The 23927-nt window shown below is 42.3% G+C and overlaps 2 protein-coding genes across 2 annotated transcripts in view; both read left to right on the forward strand.

Moving 5' to 3' along the window:
- Positions 1-15867, forward strand: part of LOC138420282 (interferon-induced very large GTPase 1-like) — a 67433-nt gene extending 51566 nt beyond the window's left edge. The window contains exon 2 of the transcript XR_011249201.1: positions 15658-15867. The gene's annotated coding sequence lies outside the window, so the exon portion shown is untranslated. The remainder of the gene's footprint in view (positions 1-15657) is intronic.
- Positions 15868-17006: 1139 nt separating this feature from the next.
- Positions 17007-19888, forward strand: MRPL17 (mitochondrial ribosomal protein L17). Its single transcript, XM_069553395.1, has 3 exons — positions 17007-18620; positions 18931-18999; positions 19329-19888. The coding sequence occupies exons 1-3, from the start codon at positions 18447-18449 to the stop codon at positions 19602-19604; spliced, it is 519 nt and encodes a 172-aa protein (XP_069409496.1). The 5' UTR covers positions 17007-18446; the 3' UTR covers positions 19605-19888.
- Positions 19889-23927: the final 4039 nt, after the last annotated feature.

The raw sequence follows: 23927 nt of genomic DNA on the forward strand, positions 1-23927 counted from the left end.
CTGAAGTGGGAGGGCAGTCTTGTGGGGCTGAGCCCTTAACCAGTGAGGTCTGAACTAACTCCACGTAGTTAGTGTCACAACTGAATAAAATTGTAGGACACACAGCTGATATGTGTACAGAATTTGAGAACTGTTTGGTAGGGAAAACCCACATTTTTAGTGTCAGAAGTGTTCTATGGTTGGGAATATATCTTTTTAATTATAACTAGACTTACATTGAAGAAAGTAGGGAAAACCACTAAGCAATTCAGGTAAGACCTAAATCAAATCCCTTACAATTATACAGTGGAAGTGACAAACAGATTTAAGGGATTAGATCTGATAAATAGAGTGCCTCAAGAACTACGGATGGAGGTTTGTGACATTGTACACCAGGCAGTGATCAAGACCAGCCCCAAGAAAAAGAAATACGGAAAAGCAAAACAGTTGTCTGAGGAGGCCTCTCAAATAGCTGAGAAAAGAAAAGCAGCTAAAGGCAAAGGAGAAAAGGAAAGATACATCCATTTGAATGCAAAGTTCCAAAGAATAGCAGGGAGAGATGAGAAAGCCTTCCTAAGTGATCAGTGCAAAAAATAGAGAAAAACAATAGAATGGAAAGACTAGAGATCTCTTTAAGAAAATTAGAGACACCAAGGGAACATTTCATGCAAAGATGGGCACAACAAAGGACAGGAAGGGTATAGACCTAACAGAAGCAGAAGATATTAAGAAGAGGTGGCAAGAATACACAGAAGTACTAGACATACAAGATCTTAATGACCCAGATAACCAGGATGGTGTGATCATGCACCTAGAACCACATCCTGGAGTGCTAAGTCAAGTAGACCTTAGAACAAAGCTAGCAGAGGTGACAGAATTTCAGCTGAGCTATTTCAAACCCTAAAACATGATGCTGTGAAAGTGCTGCCCTCATTGTGCCAGCGAATGTGAAAACTCAGCAGTGGCCGCAGAACTGGAAAAGGTCAGTTTTCATTCCAATCCCAAAGAAGAGCAATGGCAAAGAATGCTCAAACTACTGTACAATAGGACTCATCTCCCTCGCTAGCAAAGAAATGCTCAAAATTCTCCAAGCTAAGCTTTAACAGTACATGAACCAACAACTTCCAGATGTTCAAGATGGATAGAAAAGACAGAGGAACCAGAGATCAAATTGCCAACATCTGCTGGATCATAGAAAAAGCAAGGGGATTCCAGAAAAACATCTACTTCTTCTTCATCTACTATGCTAAAGGCTTTAACCCTGTGGATCACAACAAACTGGAAAATTCTTAAAGAGATGGGGAAAACAAACCACCTTACCTGCCTCCTGAGAAACCTGTATGCGGGTCAGGAAGCAACAGTGAGAACGGAACATGGAACAATGGACTGGTTCAAAATTGGGAAAGGAGTATGTCACGGCTGTATATTGTCACCCTGCTTATTTCACTTATATGCAGGGTACATCATGTGAAATGCTGGGCTGGATGAAGCACAAGCTGGAATCAAGATTGCTGGGAGCAATATCAATAACCTCAGAAAAGCAGATGACACCACCCTCATGGCAGAAAGTGAAGAGGAACTAAAGAGCCTCTTGATGAAAGTGAAAAGGAGAGTGAACAAGTTGGCTTAAAACTCAACATTCAAAAAAAGGAAGATCATGGCATTTGGCCCCAGAACTTCATGGCAAATAGATGTGGAAACAATGGGAGCGGTGACAGACTTTATTTTCCTGGGCTCCAAAATCACTGTGGATGGTGAATGCAGCCATGATATTAAAAGATGCTGGATCCTTGGAAGAAAAGTTATGACAAACCTAAACAGCATTTTTTAAAAAAGCAAAGACACTACTTTGCCAACAAAGGTCTTATAGTCAGAGCTATGGTTTTTCCAGTAGTCATAAATGGATGTGAGAAAGTGAAGAAGTGAAAGTGAAGTCATTCAGTCGTGTGTGACTCTTTGCCATCCCATGGACTATAGCCCACCAGGCTTCTCTGTCCATGGGATTATTCAGGCAAGAGTACTGGAATGGGTTGCCATTTCCTTCTCCAGGGGCTATTCCTTACCCAGCGATTGAACCCAGGTCTCCCACATTGCAGACAGACGTTTTACCCTCTGAGCCACCAGGGAAGCCCAGTATTATGGATGTGAGACTTGAACCATAAAGAAGGCTGAGTGCCGAAGAATTGATGCTTTTGAACTGTGGTGTTGGATAAGACACTTGAGAGTCTCTTGGACTGCAAGGAGATCAAACCAGTCAATCCTCAGTTCAGTTCAGCTCAGTTCACTCACTCAGTCGTGTCCGACTCTTTGCGATCCCATGAAATGCAGCATGCCACGCCTCTCTGTCCATCATCCACTCCCGGAGTTCACTCAGACTCACGTCCATCAAGTCCGTGATACCATCCAGCCACCTCATCCTCTGTCATCCCCTTTTCCTCTTGCCCCCAATCCCTCCCAGCATCAGAGTCTTTTCCAATGAGTCAACTCTTCGCATGAGGTGGCCAAAGTACTGGAGTTTCAGCTTTAGCATCAGTCCTTCCAAAGAACACCCAGGACTGATCTCCTTTATAATGGACTGGTTGGATCTCCTTGCAGTCCAAGGGACTCTCAAGAGTCTTCTCCAACACCACAGTTCAAAAGCATCAATTCTTCGGTGCTCAGCTTTCTTCACAGTCCAAATCTCACATCCATACATGACTACTGGAAAAACTATAGCCTTGACTAGATGGACATTTTTTGGCAAGTTAAAGTCTCTCCTTTTGAACACGCTATCTCGGGTAGTCATAACTTTACTTCCAAGGAGTAAACGTCTTTTAATATCATGGCTGCAATCACCATCTGCAGTGATTTTGGAGCCCCAAAAAATAAGGTCTGACACTGTTTCCACTGTTTCCCCATCTATTTCCCATGACATGATGGGACCAGTTGCCGTGATCTTTGTTTTCTGAATGTTGAGCATTAAGCCAACTTTTTCACTCTCCTCTTTCACTTTCATCAAGAGGCTCTTTAGTTCCTCTTCACTTTCTCCCATAAGGGTGGTCATCTGCAAGTCTGAGGTTATTAATATTTCTCCTGGCAATCTTGATTCCAGCTTGTGCCTCTTCCAGCCCAGCGTTTCTCATGATGTACCCTGCATATAAGTTAAATAAGCAGGATGACAATATACAGCCTTGATGTACTCCTTTCCTGATTTGGAACCAGTCTGTTGTTTCATGTCCAGATCTAACTGTTGCTTCCTGACCTGCATATAGGTTTCTCAAGAGGCACGTCAGGTGGTCTGGTACTCCCATCTCTCTCAGAATTTTCCACAGTTTATTGTGATCCACATAGTCAAAGGCTTTGGCATAGTCAATAAAGCAGAAATAGATGTTTTTCTGGAACTCTTTTGCTTTTCCCAAGATCCAGTGGATGTTGGCAATTTCATCTCTGGTTCCTCTGCCTTTGCTAAAACCAGCTTGAACATCTGGAAGTTCACTGTTCACATATTGCTGAAGCCTGGATTGGTAAATTTTGAGATTACTAGCATGTGAGATGAGTGCAACTGTGCAGTAGTTTGAATATTATTTGGCATTGCCTTTCTTTGGGATTGAAATGAAAACTGACCTTTTCCAATCCTGTGGCCACTGCTGAGTTTTCCAAATTTGCTGGCATATTGAGGGCAGCACTTTCACAGCATCATCTTTCAGGATTTGAAAGAGCTCAACTGGAATTCCATCACCTCCACTAGCTTTGTTTGTAGTGATGCTTTCTAAGGCCTACTTGACTTCACATTCCAGGATGTCTGGCTCTAGCTGAGTGATCACACCATCGTGATTATCTGGGTCGTGAAGATCTTTTTTGTACAATTCTTCTGTGTATTCTTGCCACCTCTTCTTAATATCTTCTGCTTCTGTTAGGTCCATACCATTTCTTTCCTTCATCGAGCCCATCTTTGCATGAAATGTTCCCTTGGTATCTCTAATTTTCTTGAAGAGATCTCTAGTCTTTCCCATTCTGTTCTTTTCCTCTATTTCTTTGCATTGATCACTGAGTTAGGCTTTCTTATCTCTTTTTGCTATTCTTTGGAGCTCTGCATTCAGATGCTTATATCTTTCCTTTTCTCCTTTGCTTTTTGCTTCTCTTCTTTTCACAGCTATTTGTAAGGCCTCCTCAGACAGCCATTTTGCTTTATTGCATTTCTTTTCCATGGGGATGGTCTTGATCCGTCTCCTGTACAATGTCACGAACCTCCATCCATAGTTCATCAGGCACTCTATCTATCAGCTCTAGGCCCTTAAATCTATTTCTCACTTCCAATGTATAATCATAAGGGATTTGATTGAGGTCATACCTGAATGGTCTAGCGGTTTTCCCTACTTTCTTCAATTTAAGTTTGAATTTGGCAATAAGGTGTTCATGATCTGAGCCACAGTCAGCTCCCGGTCTCGTTTTTGCTGACTGTATGGAGCTTCTCCATCTTTGGCTGCAAAGAATATAATCAATCTGATTTCGGTGTTGACCATCTGGGGATATCTATGTGTAGAGTCTTCTCTTGTGTTGTTGGAAGAGGATGTTTGCTATGACCAGTGCGTTCTCTTGGCGAAACTCTATTAGCCTTTGCCCTGCTTCATTCCACATTCCAAGGCCAAATTTGCCTGTTACTCCAGGTGTTTCTTGACTTCCTACTTTTGCATTCCAGTCCCCTATAATGAAAAGGACATCTTTTTGCGGTGTTAGTTCTAAAAGGTCTTGTCAGTCTTCATAGAACCATTCAACTTCAGCTTCTTCAGCATTACCATTTGGAGCATAGGCTTGGATTACTGGAATATTGAACGGTTTGCTTTGGAAACAAACAGAGATCACTCTATCGTTTTTGAGATTGCATCCAAGTGCTGCATTGCAGAAAAGCAGAGACATTACTTTGCCAACAAAGCTCCATTTAGTCAAGGCTATGGTTTTTCCAGTGGTCATGTATGGATGCGAGAGTTGGACTGTGAAGAAAGCTGAGCACCGAAAAATTGATGCTTTTGAACTGTGGTGTTGGAGAAGACTCTTGAGAGTCCCTTGGACTGCAAGGAGATCCAACCAGTCCATTCTAAAGGAGATCAGCCTTGGGTGTTCTTTGGAAAGAATGATGGTAAAGCTGAAACTCCAGTACTTTGGCCACCTCATGCAAAGAGTTGACTCATTGGAAAAGACTCTGATGCTGGGAGGGATTGGGGGCAAGAGGAAAAGGGGATGACAGAGGATGAGGTGGCTGGATGGCATCACCAACTCGATGAATGTGAGTTTGAGTGAACTCTGGGAGTTGGTGATGGTCAGGGAGGCCTGGCGTGCCGCGATTCATGGGTTTGCAAAGAGTCGGACACGACTGAGCGACTGAACTGAACTGAACTGACTGACTGCATTTTGGACTCTTGTTGACCATGATGGCTACTCCATTTCTTCTAAGGGATTCCTGCTCACAGTAGTAGATATAGTGGTCATCTAAATTAAATTCACCTATTCCAGTACATTTTAGTTTGCTGCTTCCTAGAAATGTTGACGTTCACTCTTGCCATCTCCTGTTTGACCACTTCCAATTTGCCTTGATCCATGGACCTGACATTCTAGGTTCCTATGCAATATTGCTCTTTACAGCATCGGACCTTGCTTCTATCACCAGTCACATCCACAGCTGGGTATTGCTTTTGCTTTGGCTCCATCCCTTCATTCTTTCTGGAGTTATTTCTCCACTGATCTCCAGTAGCATATTGGGCACCTACTGACCTGGGGAGTTCCTCTTTCAGTATCCTATCATTTTGCCTTTTCCTACTGTTCATGGGGTTCTCAAGGCAAGAATACTGAAGTGGTTTGCCATTCCCTTCTCCAGTGGACCACATTCTGTCAGACCTTTCCACCATGACCTGCCCGTCCTGGGTTGCCCCGCGGCCATGGCTTGGTTTCTTTGAGTTAGACAAGGCTGTGATCCTAGTGTGATTAGATTGACTAGTTTTCTGTGATTATGGTTTCAGTGTGTCTGCCCTCAGATGCCCTCTCGCAACACCTACCGTCTTACTTGGGTTTGTTTTACCTTTGACGAGGGGTATCTCCTCATCGCTGCCCCTCCTGACCTTGAACATGGAGTAGCTCCTCCCGGCCACCGACCCTGACCTCAAACATGGGATAGCTCCTCTCGGCTGCCACCCCTGAAGGAAATCAATTGTCAATATTCATTGGAAGGACTGATGCTGAAGCTCCAATTCTTTACCACCTGTTGCAAAGAACGAACTCACTGGAAAAGACTGTGATGCTGGGAAAGATTGACGGCAGGAGGAGAAGGCGACGACAGAGGACAAGATGGTTGGATGGCATCATCAACTCAATGGACATGAGTTTCAGCAAGCTCTGGGAGATGGTGAAGGACAGGGAATTCTGACGTGCTGCAGTCCATGGGATTGCAGAGTCGGACACAACTGAGTGGTTGAACTACACCAACAAAATCCATTTGGGATGTCAAGAGCATTATTACCTCCACCTTATTTCTTTATACATTTCTTTTGTAAAATATTCTAATCTCCCTCTCGACAACAAATGCCTTTCACAGACTAAGGGAAAGTCCTAATCATGCCATCTTCATTTGCATCCTCATCTCCAATTTTGTTGTGCCTGATAACTACAAACCCTGTGCTCTTTTCCTTCACCTCCAGACTCTAAGCCTTTCACGTTTAAGGAAGTCTGAAGATTAGAGGGAAAAGGACTGGTAGAAACTGCCTGGTCATATCTCATCACATCATACTGGTCTTGGATTCTCAACATCCTTATTTATTTCAAAAATCCCCTTACCGTACTGAGGAATGACACTTTTGAAGCTTGATCGTACATTCAGTACAATTTTCAGAGCACCTATTACGGACAGTGTACTCTGACATTGTACTTGTCAGAGTACACTGCCCATGAACTACCAATATTAGTTTCCTATTGCTACTGTAAAAAATTACCACAAATTTGGTGACTTAAAACAACAGGTTAATTCCCTGATAGTTCTAGAGGTGATATGTCCAAAATTGGGTCTTATGGGGCTAAACACAAATTATTGGCAAAGCTGCATTCCTAATAGAGGCTCTAAAGGAAAGTCTGTTTTCTTGCCTTTTCCAGCATCTAGAGGCTGCCCTCCTTCCTAGGCTCACAATCTCCTTCCATCTTCAAAGCTGTCAGTGACCAGTCAAGTTGTCCCCATGCAACATCACTCTACCTCTGACCCCCACACCTCCTTCTCATAAGGACCCTTCTGATTACATTCATCACAACTGGATAACCCATAATAATCTCCCAATCTCAACATCTTAGTCACACCTGAAAAATTCTTTTTGCCATACAAAGCCATATATTCACAGGGCATTAGAAAATGGATATCTTTTGGGGGAGGTCCTTTATTCATTATATCACACCTACTCATAGAATGAAAGAGAAATAACTCTTGGAGAGTCAGGAGGCTATAAAAGCTGTGATTTTTTAAAACCTATTTTTAACTGAAATACAAGAGTTATACCACCAAAAGAAACAAAAAACAACACAAATTACACGTGTACAGCTCATGGAATATTTCCATAACAAACACATCAATTTAAACACTATGGAGGAAAAGTTACAGAACATCACCAACCTCCTAGAATCATCTCCCTCACAACATGTCCTCTTCTAATAACTATACCCTCTCTATTCCAGAGGTTCAACACCATAGATGAGTTCTCTTTTTGAAGAGGCAAATTGAATGATTCAGTGTAATTGTTTTCTTTCTGACTTCCATTCACTCAACAATGTTTGGGAAATTTATCTGTTCCTGAATTTATCTGTTACATCATTGTATAATATTCTATTATATATCACAATTCATTTATCCATTATACTACTAACAAACATTTGAATTTTCTTCAGCTTGTGTTTATTTAAATACTGCTGCTCTAAGAATTCTTGCACATGTCTTTTTTTGCATTTACTCACACATTTCCATTAGGTATATACCAGGAGAATAATTTTTGGGTCATAGTTTATCTACATATCTAGATATCTCTTCAACTTTAGGAGAAAATACCAGCCAATTTTTAAAGTAGCCATACAAATTTATAACATTACTAGCAATATATGAGTCTTTCAGTTGCTTCTCATGTTTATTAACACTATTATCACTCTTTTACATTTTAGCCACTCTGGACTATGTAGTATTAATAACTCACTATAGTTTGCATTTCCCTGATTACTACTGAGAATGGACTTCCTTTACTCCTTGTGACTATTCGAATATTCACTTTTATAAACTGTCTACTCAAGTCGTTCATCCATATTCATTTCGTGGTGATTTTATAGTTCTTTCCATATTCTGCATGTAGGCACTTTATCAGATGTATGTGTTGCATACTGACTTCTCTACCAAAAAAAAAAGTACATAAAATTGAAATTTGAATGTCAATTGATTTCTTATGGATCCAGCTCTTATTTCCAAACTTGTAACTATCAATTCACCCAGTACAGGTGCCCCCTAAGCACATAAAGCAAAAATTAATAGGTATAAAGGGAGAGATGAATAGTAATGCAATAAAAGTACAGGAAATTAAGAGCTCACTTACATCCAGGCAGAAAATTAATAAAGAAATATAGGCCTTAAATAATGCATTTGATCAGGTGGACTTATTAGATACACAAAAAATATTTCATTCAAATAAAACACAATACATATTTTTTTCAAGTGCCCAAGGAACATTCTCAACAATAAACAATATGCAACTCCACAACACAATTCTTAGTATATTTAAGAAAACTAAAAGTGTATCTACTATCTTGTCTGACCACAACAGGATAAAACAAGAATATAACCAAAGAAAACTAGGAAACCATAGCCTTGTGATCTAAACAACATGTTACTAAACAACAAATGGTTCCTTGAAGAAATCAAAGATAAAATCTAAAAAACAACTTCAAGACAATTGAAAATGAAAACACAATGCTCCAAAACCTATGAGGCAGAACAAAAGAAGTTCTAACAGGGAGGTATACAGTAATATCTTGCTAAGTCGCTTCAGTCGTGTCTGACTCTGTGCGACCCCATAGACAGCAGCCCACTAGGTTCCTCTGTTCCTGGGATTCTCCAGGCAAGAATACTGGAGTGGGTTGCCGTTTCCTTCTCAATGCATGAAAGTGAAAAGTGAAAGTAAAGTCGCTCAGTCGTGCCCGACTCTTGGCGACCCCATGGACTGCAGCCTACCAGGCCCCTCTGTCCATGGGATTTTTCAGGCAAGAGTATTGGAGTTGGTTGCCATTGCCTTCTCTGATATTAGTAACATTTACCATACAATATAACCCGAGACTTATTACTCATTTGACAATACTCCCATATTATTCTGTATACAAAATTAACCTAATTAGTGTAATATCTGTCTTTGGGATGTTTCAGGGATCCTCTGAAGCATCCCAAAGTTAGCTAGAAATCTTCATTTGAATGATTTAGGAAGCTATGTCAACAAATATCAAAAAGGTTTAGAACACTCAGTCAGATAGGATTATAGGTCATTGTGAAACAATACTATTCACATAGCCAAGGAAACAATAAGGGATTTCAGAACAGATCATTTAAGAGATAAAAAACTTAAATCTATCATCAAAGGCAGTTCAATATCTGAGGAAAAGGTATCCTCTTAACAGAGAAGCTAAATTCAAGTGTTTGCACCAGCTTACTTTACTTAAAAGGTAAACTTAATTAGCTTTATTTTAAACAGTCCTGAAGTGAAGTGAAATCGCTCAGTTGAGTCCAACTCTTCGTGACCCCATGCACTGTAGCCTACAAGGCTCCTCTGTCCATGGAATTTCCCAGGCAAGGGTACATATAGGCCTACCTAAAGAAAACAAACAAACAAAAAAGTCTCAAATAAACAAACTAACCTTATACCTAGAGGAATGAGAATAAAAAGTGCAAACAAAACCTGAAGTTCGTAGAAGAAAAATAATAAGCTTGGAGAAGAAATAATTGAAATAGATATTGAAAAACAAGTGAAAAGATCAATGAAACTAAGCTAGTTCTCTGTTGATATAAAATTGAGCGGAAACAGTGTCAGACTTTAGTTTTTTGGGCTCCAAAATCACTGCAGATGGTGACTGCAGCCATGAAATTAAAAGACACTTACTCCTTGGAAGAAAAGTTATGACCAACCTAGATAGTATATTCAAAAGCAGAGACATTGCTTTGCCGACTAAGGTCCGTCTAGTCAAGGCTATGGTTTTTCCTGTCGTCATGTATGGATGTGAGAGTTGGACTGTGAAGAAAGCTGAGCACTGAAGAATTGATGCTTTTGAACTGTGGTGTTGGAGAAGACTCTTGAGAGTCCCTTGGACTGCAAGGAGATCCAACCAGTCCATTCTGAAGGAGATCAGCCCTGGGATTTCTTTGGAAGGAATGATGCTAAAGCTGAAACTCCAGTACTTTGGCCACCTCATGCGAAGAGTTGACTCATTGGAAAAGACTCTGATGCTGGGAGGGACTGGGGACAGGAGGAGAAGGGGACGACCGAGGATGAGATGGCTGGATAGCATCACCGACTTGATGGACGTGAGTCTGAGTGAACTCCAGGAGTTTGTGATGGACAGGGAGGCCTGGCGTGCTGCGATTCATGGGGTCGCAAAGAGTCGGACACGACTGAGTGACTGAACTGAACTGAACTGAAACACATCAAGGAAGAAAAAATAGACACAAAATAAATGAAATCAGTAAAGAAAGAAGCTATTAATAAAGGTGATTTTGTATTGCTCAAATTTACTGTTTTTAGATACTGGAATACATTCTTAAATAAGTGTGATTATATTGCACATCATTTTAAAGAGCATTTCTTACTTATGTTATTTTGCTAATACATTACTTTCTGTGTATTTTATATTTAATTTAGACTATGGAAATTATATTAGACAAAAAGCAAATTCTAGCAGTTTTCTTATTTGAATTCAAAATGGGTTGTAAAGCAATTTGGAGAGTTTTATAAATATTTTGAGGTGTTTTAATATATTAATAATTGGTTCCTTTATAATATTTTTAATTCATTTCACATTATAAAACTATTTTTCAGAAGAACAGAATTCATCATTCTTGGTCAAAAGGCACAGTAAAGGTTAAGAACAGGTGGGCTGGATAATCAGCAAGGTTTCTTTCAAATGGATGAAGTTTATAGCTATTATCTCCTCCAACGGGTCGACTGTCCAACTTTTATCTGGCTTAAGGGTTTCTAAGACAGTGGGTAGGGAATAAAAGGGTGAGCTTCCCTGACAGCTCGGTTAGTAAAGAATCCTTCTGCAATGCAGGAGACCCTGGTTTGATTCCTGGGTCGGGAAGAGCCCCTGGAGAAAGGATAGGCTACCCAATCCTGTATTCTTGGGCTTCCCTTGTGGCTCAGTTGGTAAAGAATTCACCTGTTATGTGGGAGGCCTGGGTTCAATCTCTGGGTTGGGAAGATCCCCTGGAGAAGGGAAAGGCTACCAACTCCAGTATTCTGGCCTAGAGAATTCCACGGACTATAACAGAAAGTTCCAACTCCCAGTGATGAAGAAATATGTCAGCTAGGGTAAGAGACAGACCCAAACCAAAAGCAAGTCAGATACACTGCAAATACTACAGTCAGTGACGTGTGTGAGTTCAGATTCATAAGAAGAAATGCACTAGAGAACTATAAAGAAAGCTGAGCGCCAAAGAATTGATGCTTTTGAACTGTAGTGTTGGAGAAGACTCTTGAGACTCCCTTGAACTGCAGGGAGATCAAACCAGTCAATCCTAAAGGAAATCAATCCTGAAAATTGAAAAGACTGATGCTGAAGATGAAACTCCAATAATTTGGCCACGTGATGCGAAGAACCAATTCACTGGAAAAGACCCTGATGCTGGGAAACATTGAAGGCGGGAGGAGACGGGGACAACAGAGGGTGAGATGGGTGGATGGCATCACCGACTCAATGGACATGAGTTTGAGTAGGCTCCAGGAGTTGGTGACGGACAGGGAAGCCTTGAATGCTGAAGTCTATGGAATTGCGAAGAGTCGGACACAAGTGAGGACTGAACTGTGATGAAAGGTAGCTAACAAGCAATGTACAAAGCCATATAGTAAATTCTCAACAAATATTCTCAATCAGGTGAAACAGAAAGGGGAAGATAAACAATTGATATAAAAGTGAAATCATCAAGGGACACAAACAAACAAAAATCCAAGTTCTATTTTTTTACAAACTTGTATTGAAAGACTTTGCAGGGAGGCGGTGAGAGCAGCACAGAACTAGATTGGAGGTAGGCAGGGAGAGGAGATAGGATACATGAATCACAGTCCTTTTCTGACCTTAAAGGACCTTACAATTTCAGCAGCAGGCATTTTATCTCACAATGCAAGGAAATGAAGCAGAGAGGGGAAAGAACACACATGAGGAGAATAAGCCAAGCTGGAATTATCAATAGTCATCATTTCCAGAGGGAAATGTCACCACAGAGGGTTATGCTGATTTCTATCCAAACTCCATGTCCCTCTATAGCCCTGGATCACTTCAACTTTAGTGACTTATTTTCCTAAATTCAACTGCTTACAAGATTTCTTGTTTTCATTTGGGATGTTTTGATTAATTATATTCTTCAATATTCCAATGATTCAAATTTGGGAAACTCATTTTAACTAAGCCCAATATGATCACAATTCCATCTGATAACAGAGATGAGCTCTGTCTTTGTCCAATCCTTCCTAGAACACTGGACTGATTCAGAAAGGTGTGAAGACCCTGACCTAAGAGGAAAAAGAAAATCCAGAAGGAGGTAGTCCCTATGATACTTCACAACATTCAGGATTCTAGGGACAGAATCAAAAGTTGGCTTGGAATCCAATCAATTCCTTTTCACCATCATCACTAAATCCCCTATTGAACACTTGATCCTGTACACGCTGCAGGACATTGCTTCATGATGGCATCAGCAGAATAAGATGCAGTCATTCAGAGTAGAGGAAAAGGCATGTTTTTCCGTTTACAACTCTTCTGACCCCAAAGCAATTCTATTCTCAAACTCTTTCAAAGACAGTGAGTAGCAAGGGTTGGGAGGTAGACATAGCCTGGCCCAGTATAAGCATAAGCAGGTCAATCATCTGCAAAGAATTTTAAAATAGTAATAAGACTGAAAGAAAGTCAATCTGACTTTCATCACATTGCATCACTATGCTAAACAATGTTAGTGATACAATAACTCTCAAAGAAAAATCTTTTGTTTCTCTAAGTGCTAAACAAATGATCCTTTCGTCATTCAATTGCTAAGTCATGTCCTACTCTTTGCAACCCCATGCATTGCAGCACCCAGGCTCCTCTGTCCTCCACGATCTCCCAGAGCTCACATCAGGCACATTTTGTTCCTCCAACCCTTGTGGTAGAACATAGCCCTGCTTCTAAAACTATAAATTTAAAATAACCCTAGTCATGTAAGATTTTTATCTCCTGAGTTATTTTTTGTTTTGAGATGAAGTTTCAAATGAGGTCAAGTCAGACACAAAAGTATCTGCAAACAGCCAGAATATGCCTTGGACACCAGTAAGACACCAAGGTTTAAAACTGTTCCTTGAACATCAATCCACAAAATTGTATAGAAAGCCGTTAACTATGCACCAACATAATGTAAGGAAAGTGACATAGACAAAAGGAATCAAAGTATGAGTACTGTGAGGAGAACAAACAAGAGATGACAGTCTCATACAGCCAAAAACCATTAAGCTGGTGCAAAGGTAATTGTGGGTTTGCACTGTTGAACTTTACCATTTGATACTGGAATACATTCTTAAATAAATGTGGTTATGTTAGGTACCATTTTAATGTGCATTTCTTGCTTTATGGTTTTTTGCTAATGACATTACTTACTATTTTACATTTATTTTAGACTACAGAAAAGATTTTAGACAAAAAGCCAATTCGACTGATTTTCTTATTCGAATTCAAAATGGGTGGTAAAGCAGAGGAGACAACTCGCAACATCAATAACGTATTTGGCCCAGTAACTGCTAACGAATGTACAGAGCAGTGGTGGTTTAAGAAGTTTTGCAAAGAACATGAGAGCATGGAAGATGAGGAGGGTATGGCCCAGTCATCAGAGGCTGACAACGATCAATTCAGAGCCATCATCAAAGCTGGTCTTCTTACAGCTACACAAGAAGTTGCCAAATGACTCAACGTCAACCATTCTTCAGTCATTTGGCATTTGAAGCAAATTGGAAATGTGAAAAAAGTCGATAAGTGGGTGCCCCGTGAGCTAACCGAAAAACAAACAAAAAAAAATTGATGTTTTGAAGTGTCATTTTCTCTTATTCTATGCAATAACAGCAAACCATTTCTCGATCAGATTGTGGTATGCAATGAAAAGTGGATTTTATATGACAACTGGCAATGACCAGCTCAGTACTTGGACAGAGAAGAAGTCCAAAGCACTTCCCAAAGCCAAACTTGCACCAAGGAAAGGCCATGGTCACTGATTGGTGGTCTACTGTCCGTCTGATCCACTACAGCTTTCTGAATCCCACTGAAACCATGACATCTGAGAAACATGCTCAGAAAATTGATTTGTTGTTCAGTCATGTTTGACTCTTTGAGACTCCATGGACTGCAGCACACCAGGTTTCCCTGTCCTTCACCACCTCCTGGGCCTTGCTCAAACTCATGTCCATTGAGTCAGTGATGCCATCCAACCATCTCATCCTCTGTTGTCCCCTTCTCCTCTTGCCCTCAATCCTTCCCAACATCAGGGTCTTTTCTAATGAGTTGGTTCTTTGCATCAGGTGGCCAAAATATTGGAGCTTCAGCATCAGTCCTTCCAGAAAATAGATGAGTTGCACCCAAAACTGCAATGCATGCAGCATTGGTCAACAGAAAGAGCCCAATTCTTCTCCACGACAACACCTGACCACATGTTGCACAACCAATGCTTCAGAAGTTGAATGAATTGGATTGTGATGTTTTGCCTCATCCATCATATTCACCTGACCTCTCGTCAACCAACTATCACTTTTTCAAGCATCTTGAAAACTTTTTGCAGGGAAAACGCTTCCACAACCAGCAGGAGGCAGAAAATGCTTTCCAGGAGTTTGACCAATCCTGAAGCACAGATTTTTTACACTACAGGAATAAACAAACTTCTTCCTCATTGGAAAAAACGTGTTGATTGTATTGGTTCATATTTTGATTAATAAAGATGTGTTTGAGCCTAGTTACAATGACTTAAAATTTGTGATCTGAAACCACAATTACATTTACATTTGCACCAACCTATACAAATAAGGACAATGTTTGATGCTGTACATTTTCACCATGTGGATATTCCTTTTTTAAAGCAATGGATCAAATAACACCAGTGTCAGTATTCAATTTCCCTGAATTTTGCAAAGAAGAAAATCTACCCAATTTTTACCAGTAGAAATTTAGGATGAATTTTTTGATGATGATGTTATAGTATAATGTGGAGATAACTGAAAGCTATAAGAATTAATTCCAAATACCTGAGACATAGAGAATATTGCAATTTCTGGAATTTATTGTGAACTATGGTTTGTATAATTTTCTGCCAACATATCCATATCTTTAAGAATGTTCCTAAAAAAATACTTTTCATATTTGCATAATTGTTGCTTCCAACTAAGGAAATTTTTCAAAACTAAACCTAGCTTGACCACATAGGGACAAGAAAACTCCCCTGCCCATCCTGGAGGAGGACCAAATGATGGAAGCATGACCTCTACTCAAGAATGACAAGTCTTCTTCTCCTCCTCCACACTTTTGGATTATAAAACTGTAGCCCAGTAAGTTCTTCGAGTGCAGCAACCTCTCGTCTGCCTGCTTGTACGTCTCACAAGTGTCCTATCCTAATAAATCAATTCTTATCTAGCACTTTGCCTCTCGCTGAATTCTTTCTGCACTGAGACATAAAGGACCACAACTCTTCAGAGCCTCCCAACAGGACACTTGACAGTTTCAGTTGCGCTTATGTTTCTTATGTTTGCCAGAATCCTTGTCTTGTATTAGACAACTCTGATCTCTGCCTTCCTGGTGACATAGCATTGTCCTTGTGTGTCTCTGTCTCTTCACAAGTGTTCTTTTTATAAGGACACCAGCCATTTTGGATTAGGCATCCATCCTAGTCCAGCTGCAGTCCATGGGATTGCAAAGAGTGAGACACAACTGAACTGAGCGACTGAACTGAACTGAACTAGTCCAGCATGACCTCATCTTAACCAATTACATCTGCAAGCACTCTATTTCCACAGAAAGTCACATCCTGAGGTATTGGGTGAAGGAGATACAGGAGGTGTGGGGGGTCGGGTGGGACTTAGCATATAATTTTTGCGGGGGGGACACATCTGAATACATAACAAGGAACAATTTTGACTAAGTCATTGCAAATCAGCTGACACAAAGGCTCAAAACCAGAAATTATAATGCGTTTGTTCATTTATTTAACACATAAATGCATACGTATGTTTTCCCCTTTTAAGATACAAAACACAGTGATGTAATTTTTAAAAAAATGATGCAAAGAGCTGGCTAATTTGAAAAGACCCTGATGCTGGGAAAGATTGAGGGCAGAAGAAGGGGACCAGAGAGGACGAGATGGCTGGATGGCATCACTGACTCGATGAACATGAGTTTGGGTAAACTCCCGGAGTTGGTGATGGAGTGCCAGGATCAAGCCTGGCGTGCTGTGGTCCATGGGGTTGTCAAGAGTCAAACACGACTGAACAACTGAAATGAACTGAATTTAAAAATATTAAATCATTACTTTTTCTTTGAGCACAGCACTTTTTCTTCAACTAGGATGGTTATGTCACGCGAGTGTATGTTCCTCGATTCTTTGTCTTGTCACAACAAAGATTTGGAGTGACAGATATTAAAGCCCCCTCGGCGTGTCACAGCTCTCAGGTCTTGGATAGACCGTGTTATAGCTCTCAGGTCTCAAATGAACCGTGTTATAGCTCTTAAACAAATCAGTGTTACAGCTCTATTTTATTTAGAAGATAGCAGGAAAATCCATCTTCGAGGTGTGAGGGCACGTTAATCTAAAGACATGAGAAGAGCGCCCCAGAGCGCAGGAGAGAGAGACAGCTGGCTCTGGCTCCTCTATTTATATGTTTATCTCTCCCTGGGCCTGTCCTATGTAAATTGGGCCAGCCAGGAGTGTTGTTTGTTTTACCTGAGGTCCTCACTCCAGTCCTCGGACCTTTTATTTCATTTTCGCGGGCTTTTCCTTTCCTTGTCTGTAGCCACCGCCATTTTGGACTCCTTTCCCCTGTTCTACCTACCTAATACTTAGATGTGCTTTGTGGATTAAAAATGTCACCTGCCACATCAGTAAAGAAACGATGTTGCAGCCATCAGCCAGTGCAGGCCCTCCTCTCCACCACAGTAAACCCCAAAAAAACTCAGGACAGAAACATAACCCTCCCCAGTGAATCATCAGACACTGCAGCCACTCACTGAATGGAGCAACCTGAGGAGACTCGGGATGAGAAAACAGGATCAGTCAGTCAGTTCAGTCGCCCATGAACTGCAGCACGCTCAGCCTCCCTGTCCATCACCAACTCACTCACACTAGCCCCAAATAGCTGGGATGCATATCAAAACAATGATCTCAGTGAGCCTAGACTCTTCCATCTTCTCATACATGAAAAAGCACTAAATCCCTTGAGATATCTGGCTTTCTTTAAGATAATCTTTTGATGCTCCAACTACCCTGTCTTCCCTGCAAAATCTCTTATATTTTCTGCCCCCCACCCACTCCAAACCCCTTCTACAACCCCCCTCTGCCACCATAGCCTCTCAGAGTTATCTTAGCTACTGTGTCGTGGGATCAAGTCCTCAGTTTTGTCTGCTAGGTAAAACAACTCTCAACTTTTACGTTGTGCTTTTTTTTTCCCAGTCAACAACTTCAAGGAAAGAAAATTTTCACCATCTCTATTTCTTTCCTATCATTGTTATTCCATTCATTTCGCCATTACTACTGAAAATAATTTGCTTTTCAAAATGACACGCTCAGCGTGTCAGACGCCCCGCGCCTCAGAAAGCAGGTCCGCCGGCCTGAAGGACTGGCACACCGCCAAGCACTTTCCTCTTCAGGTCCTCACGCTACAAGCCAGCTCCAAGCTGAGCTTCCCAGCGCGGGGTCCCATGACGACTGTCGCAGCACCAGAGAAACCGTCGGCCTGTTCATCCCACACCAGGGGGCGCCTGGTTCCCGGGCAAACCAGCCGCGCTCGAAAGACCAAACTCCGCCCATCTTTCCTCATCCGGACGAGGTCAACGCCCCGTCCCCGCCCTCCCCAAGGCTGCCAACGAGGCAGGCTCTGATACACATGCGCAAACACGTCCACCACGCAGCTACGTAAGGCGCGTGGGTCCTCTAAGCTCCGCCTCTCGGCCGCGTCTTTGAGTTTCCAGTTCCGGCCTCACAGAGGTGGGGAGCAGCCGGGAACATGCGGCTGTCGTTCGCCGCCGCGATCTCCCACGGCCGCGTATACCGCCGTCTAGGCCTTGGTCCCGAGTCCCGCATTCACCTGTTGCAGAACTTGCTTACGGGACTGGTGCGCCACGAACGCATCGAGGCGTCATGGGCACGCGTGGACGAGCTGAGGGGCTACGCCGAGAAGGTAAGGGGCGTGACCCTCTTGTGCCTCTCCTAGGTCTGACCTGAGGGGGCGGGATCCGGCTGGAGTTGGGGGAGAATTGGGACCGCCCTGGTAAAGAGTGCCGGAAGTCTCCTTATTACCATGAGCTGAACCTACTCCTGTGGCCCCTCAAATGGAGACCTGATTAGAACAGCGTGTTTAGAGGTAGCCCGAATTAGCGACATGCTTTGCTAGAGTATGGAGTGAATAGGTTGCAATTTGGCATTAGAGCATTAAGATTGACGCCTCCTTTCTTGCTCGGATTTTGGTGAGTGATGTTGTGTCCTCACAGCTCATTGACTACGGGAAGCTGGGAGACACCAACGAACGAGCCATGCGCATGGCGGACTTCTGGCTCACGGTGAGTGCATCCTGTCCACTTCCCAGATCTTATCCTTTGATTCCTAAGTGGAAGGGAGTTGTTAGAGGAAAGGGAATTGGGCGAAATTAAGGCACGCACTTACGGACAAATGTGAACTAAGTAAGAGATATATGTCCTACGTTGAGTTCAACGTGAATCTCAGTCTACACAACTGCCCGTAATTGATCAGTTTATAATGCCACGTCAGAGGGTGAGGGAAGGGATGTGGGTGTGTGTGTGTTTGAACCCTACCTTTGGGGATGCTGAAAGTTAATGTCTCGGTGATGGTGCCTGACTCTGCTCTCTCCTGGAAAACTCTCCCCCTCTAGGAGAAAGACTTGATCCCAAAGCTGTTTCAAGTACTGGCCCCTCGGTACCAAGGTCAGAATGGGGGCTACACGAGAATGCTGCAGATCCCAAATCGGAATCAGCAGGATCGGGCCAAAATGGCAGTGATTGAGTACAGAGGGAACTGTCTCCCGCCCCTGCCCCTGCCACGCAGAGACAGCAACCTTACACTCCTAAACCAGCTGCTTCAGGGGCTGCGGCAGGACCAGGAAGCAAGCACCCACAGCTCCCACCCAGCTCAAACACCAGAGGTTTAACTGAAGCCAAAGGGCATGTGGCCTTCATCAGTGCCCGTGATCACAGGCCTTGGGAGCTCTATTCAGCTCTAAGAACTGGAGCTTGAGTTGTAAAATGGACTGTCTGATTGGAGTCTGGAGCCCAGAACTTTCTGAGAGCCAGATACCCTTTTCTTTGCACAATAGGTAAAAATCGTTGTATGTATGTAAACTGATTGTTTTCCCCCCTTCTGATTTCTGGAGAATGAGAACTCTACCTCGGTCTGTATGAGGCAGTAAATTCATGGCCTGTTTCTGGCTCTTAATCTGGGTTGTGTTGAATTAACACGGTTTTGTTTTTCTTCATGCCTGATTATATGGGGCATGTATTCTGTAATTCCAAACTGGCCCCCATAGGTGATTGAGTTTTGTTATCTAGCACAGAGACTGAGCCCCTGGGATTTCTTAAAAGATTACTTCCTGAAGGGCTGGAGGGTGAACATCTAGAAGTGAACTTTCTGTAATAATCTGGCACCCCAGGAACCTTCAAGGTTCCAGTCCTCTGTTTCTGGAGTTACCCTCAAGTGCTCCCTTCAAACCCTGAACGGACTTCAGAGGAGAGGACCATCAACCTGGCCAGGAGAGTGGAAGCATTTAGCAGGGGATGTTGACTGCAGGATAAGCTCCTTCCTTTGAGGGTGGGAATGGAGGGGTGAAGAAGAGGGTGGAAGTGGAAGAAAGATTAGAACGTTAAATACGTGGGAATTTCCTGGAAGTTTTCATTGTTGTCAAATCTGGCCCTCTCTGGGAACTCGGAAGAAGGAAATCCGTCTTCAGAATGGTCAGGATGTGAGAAGTAGGAAGTTCCTTTATGTGCACTAGGAACTGCGAAGCCAGACTGGGCCCAGCCAGGCTGCCCATCCCTCACACTCACAGGCTTCACTTGGGAGATAGTCATGGGAAGTCTTGGAGCTATCATCCCTGCACGAATACGGGATAGCAGGGCCTAGCAGATCCCAGATTTCTAGTACAGTGAAAAAAAGATTTTTATCTTAGGGCAGACCTTCAGAGGGTATTTGGCCCACCAAACCCATACACTGTTTGAGATAATAAGGGTGCGGGTGGAGGGCTCCCCAGTCTAGCAGACAGATACTGGCCTTAGTGCCAGCTGCTCTGGTCTCATTTCAGGTCAGCTGCCTAAGTGAGAAACTGATCTGCCCCCTGACAGAGATCTCTTCTGCAGAGATCTCTTGGTCTTCTGCACTGTTACAAAAAACCTTTTTCTGACATTATATTTTAAGTGACATATAGTAGACACTTAGAATATTTATTGACTAACATTTAACTCTGAATGCTCCTCAAAAAAAATTTGCTCCCGTTCTGCGTTTTTGGCACTAACTCATTCCCCTCAGCCAGATATCTTAGAGTCAGCCTTGACTCCTAGAAAAAGCACTTTCTTTAAAATTAAAACCACATCTCTAAGTGTTGGTATCAGGTGGATTATGACTGGACTCTTACATCTTTTCCTCTTAGGCCCGAGAAATATACCTTCCTTTGGGGCTTTCACTAGTTCCCCAAGTGTTTTATTCAGCATCTGCTAGTACCCAGCATCATTTTAGGCACTAGGGATATCCTAGTTAACAAGTGTCGGCCATATATTGGGCCCTGGGCTACACGTTAGGATATAGAATTGAGAAGAAACAACCTGTGCCATTAAGGAGCTCACAGCCTGATGGGCCATGTCCAGTGCCACAGTGGTCTCAAGAGACACTGCATCCCCTTTAATGTTTTTGCCTATACAGATACAGTATGTGAACCCTAAAGCATTTACTAAAGGCTCAGGGATTGGTGCAGTGGTAAAGAACTCCCCTGCCAATGCAAGAGACGAGTTCAATACCTGGGTTGGGAAAATCCTCTGAAGTAGGAAATGGCAACTCACTCCAGTATTCTTGCCTGGAAAATTCCATAGACAGAGAGTCTCATGGGCTGCAGTCCATGGGGTCACAGAGTTGGACTGGACTGAATATAAACACTGGGATAACACCAGGGAAATAACAGTATAGCAGTTTCACTAATCAGGCCTATAAATGGCAAGACTTCACCTAAATAGGTGGAATATGCCCCCAAATCCATGCTGGCACCTATTTAATAAATTCCAAACTCCCAAGCGAGGCCCATATATAGTAAAAATTCCCTCCTACTTGCAAAGTTTCTCTGTTCAGGCTCTAGCTTCACAAGTTATGCCCATTCTCCTCAAAATGTAACAAATTTACTCTAGTCTAAATAGATCAATGGCAGTGTAAGCCCAGAATCCAAAGGAAACTATTACAAAAGTCAGGCTATTATATTACACTCATTATCTGCAGTAAAATTAGCACGTCATGTGAAATTTATTTCTATAGTGTTTCTCAAATCTGTACACACACCTCCCTAGTCTGAAATCCAAGACCTCTCTATCCTGGATTACTCCAATAGTCCCCTAATGTTCTTCCCTGCACGCTGCAGCCATAGTGATAGGGATCTGCTGTCTTAATTCTCTGCTCTTCTTTTCCAATAGAGAAGGAGTCCAGCTTCCTTACTGTGACTCTCCTCAGTGAGTAGGCATCTGCTCATTGCTCCAACTTCTCTTGTCTCTAATTTTATGTTCCAGAGTCATGGAAGGCCTTATTTTGACCATTTCCCTATATGTGAGCTTCCCAGGTGGCACTAGTGGTAAATAAAGAACCTGCCTGCCAATGAGACAAGAGACACTAGGTGGGGAAGATTCCCTGGAGGAGGGCATGGCAACCCACTCCAGTATTCTTGCCTGGAGAATCTCCATGGATGGAGGAGCCTGGCAGGCTACAGTTCATAGGATCACAAAGAGTCAGACACACTTAGCACCTTCCCTGTGCATGGCTTTCCTTAATACATTTTGTTCATCTACCACCCAGAGAACTCCCTGCCTTTTACCTACCTGACTTGTACACACACTTTTGGTATTTCTTGGGTGACTGCTCTGACCATCTCCAAACAAGTTTATTACTTAGTGACCCTAGGTGCCACTACGGTATTTCCGTAATGCACTGAATTCACCACATTGCGTTACAGTTCCTTGCAGTGGGTTGATTCCCAAACAAACACCCCAGATTAGTCTAAAGGCAGTCATGGTACTTCCACCCCCTGGCTATTGATGGGTTCAAAGATAGACAGGTCTTAAATAATTTGAGGCAGTGAGAATCTAGGCTCTGTAACAGTCAGAATACATATTATTCTGATAAACAGGGAACTGGCTCAAGGCTGAAGATGATACTGAGAATGGTAGGTTAGACAAACTAAAAGATACTATAGAGTAAGAATCTTTAGTGATTATTCCCATTTGTGCCTGAGTTTTTTCTATGAATTGCTACCAAAAGTAATCTGATCTATTGTTTTGTAGTGTTGAATTTTTAGTGTTTCTCCAAATTTTTTTTTACCACAGATCAAAGTACATTTATATCAGAACACAATATTGATGTGTGTGTATATATACATATATATTATTGAGACAAAAGCATCACAAAACATTATTTATAAATGTCATGTGCACTGATATTGTCTAGTCTCTTCTAGTTTACTTTTTTAAAATGAGGGTCCCAACTCACCAAGTTGATTCTACAACTCAGTAATGTTTTACAACCTAGCTCTGAAATACCTGATTTAAGCCAGCATTACAGTGATTCAGCATTAGCTTTGCTGGTTAAAATCCAAGCTTGTATCCTGACACAAAGGCCTTCTATGACCTGGCCTGTCACCTCTCAGACTTGTCTCCTACCTTAATCCTATAGTTAACTTGTTATTCTCCAAGTGTATCATACCTTTCTGCATGATGGTGCCTCTAGTGTAGTGCTTGCCCTCTTGCAGGCTACCTCCTACATGTCATTCAAATCTCTACCCAAAGTCAGTTTTTTGAGGCCAACTTCACATCACCTTCCATAAGGGAATAGGTCCATTCTTGGGTGCAGTAAGAGCCCTGAGGTATGGCTGTCAAAGCGTTCTCACGCTGTACTATAGTTGCCTGTCTGCTTGGCTGACTCCTTCACTCAGCTGAGCACCCAAAGCCAGGAGCTGGGATTCACCCTTCTGGATAACTCTGTGCCTACAGTTGAACCTAAATTCAGTATATGTTTTTTAAATGAGGAGGCGTCAGCTACATGTTGTCTTTGTCATAATCAGCTCTCTGGCTCAGCTTTACAAAACCAAAAATGTAATGTTTGCAGGGACAGTGCTGAGCTACACTGCTGAAGATACCAAAGCTGAAGAAACGGGCTCCTTCCTCTGCAGGGACTTAGGTGTTCATAATGACAATCAAGAATGTAAACTTGTGTCTAACTCTGATTTCCCACA

The sequence above is a fragment of the Ovis canadensis genome, chromosome 15 (genome assembly GCF_042477335.2).
Source record: "Ovis canadensis isolate MfBH-ARS-UI-01 breed Bighorn chromosome 15, ARS-UI_OviCan_v2, whole genome shotgun sequence".
In the NCBI taxonomy this organism is placed as follows: domain Eukaryota; kingdom Metazoa; phylum Chordata; class Mammalia; order Artiodactyla; family Bovidae; genus Ovis; species Ovis canadensis.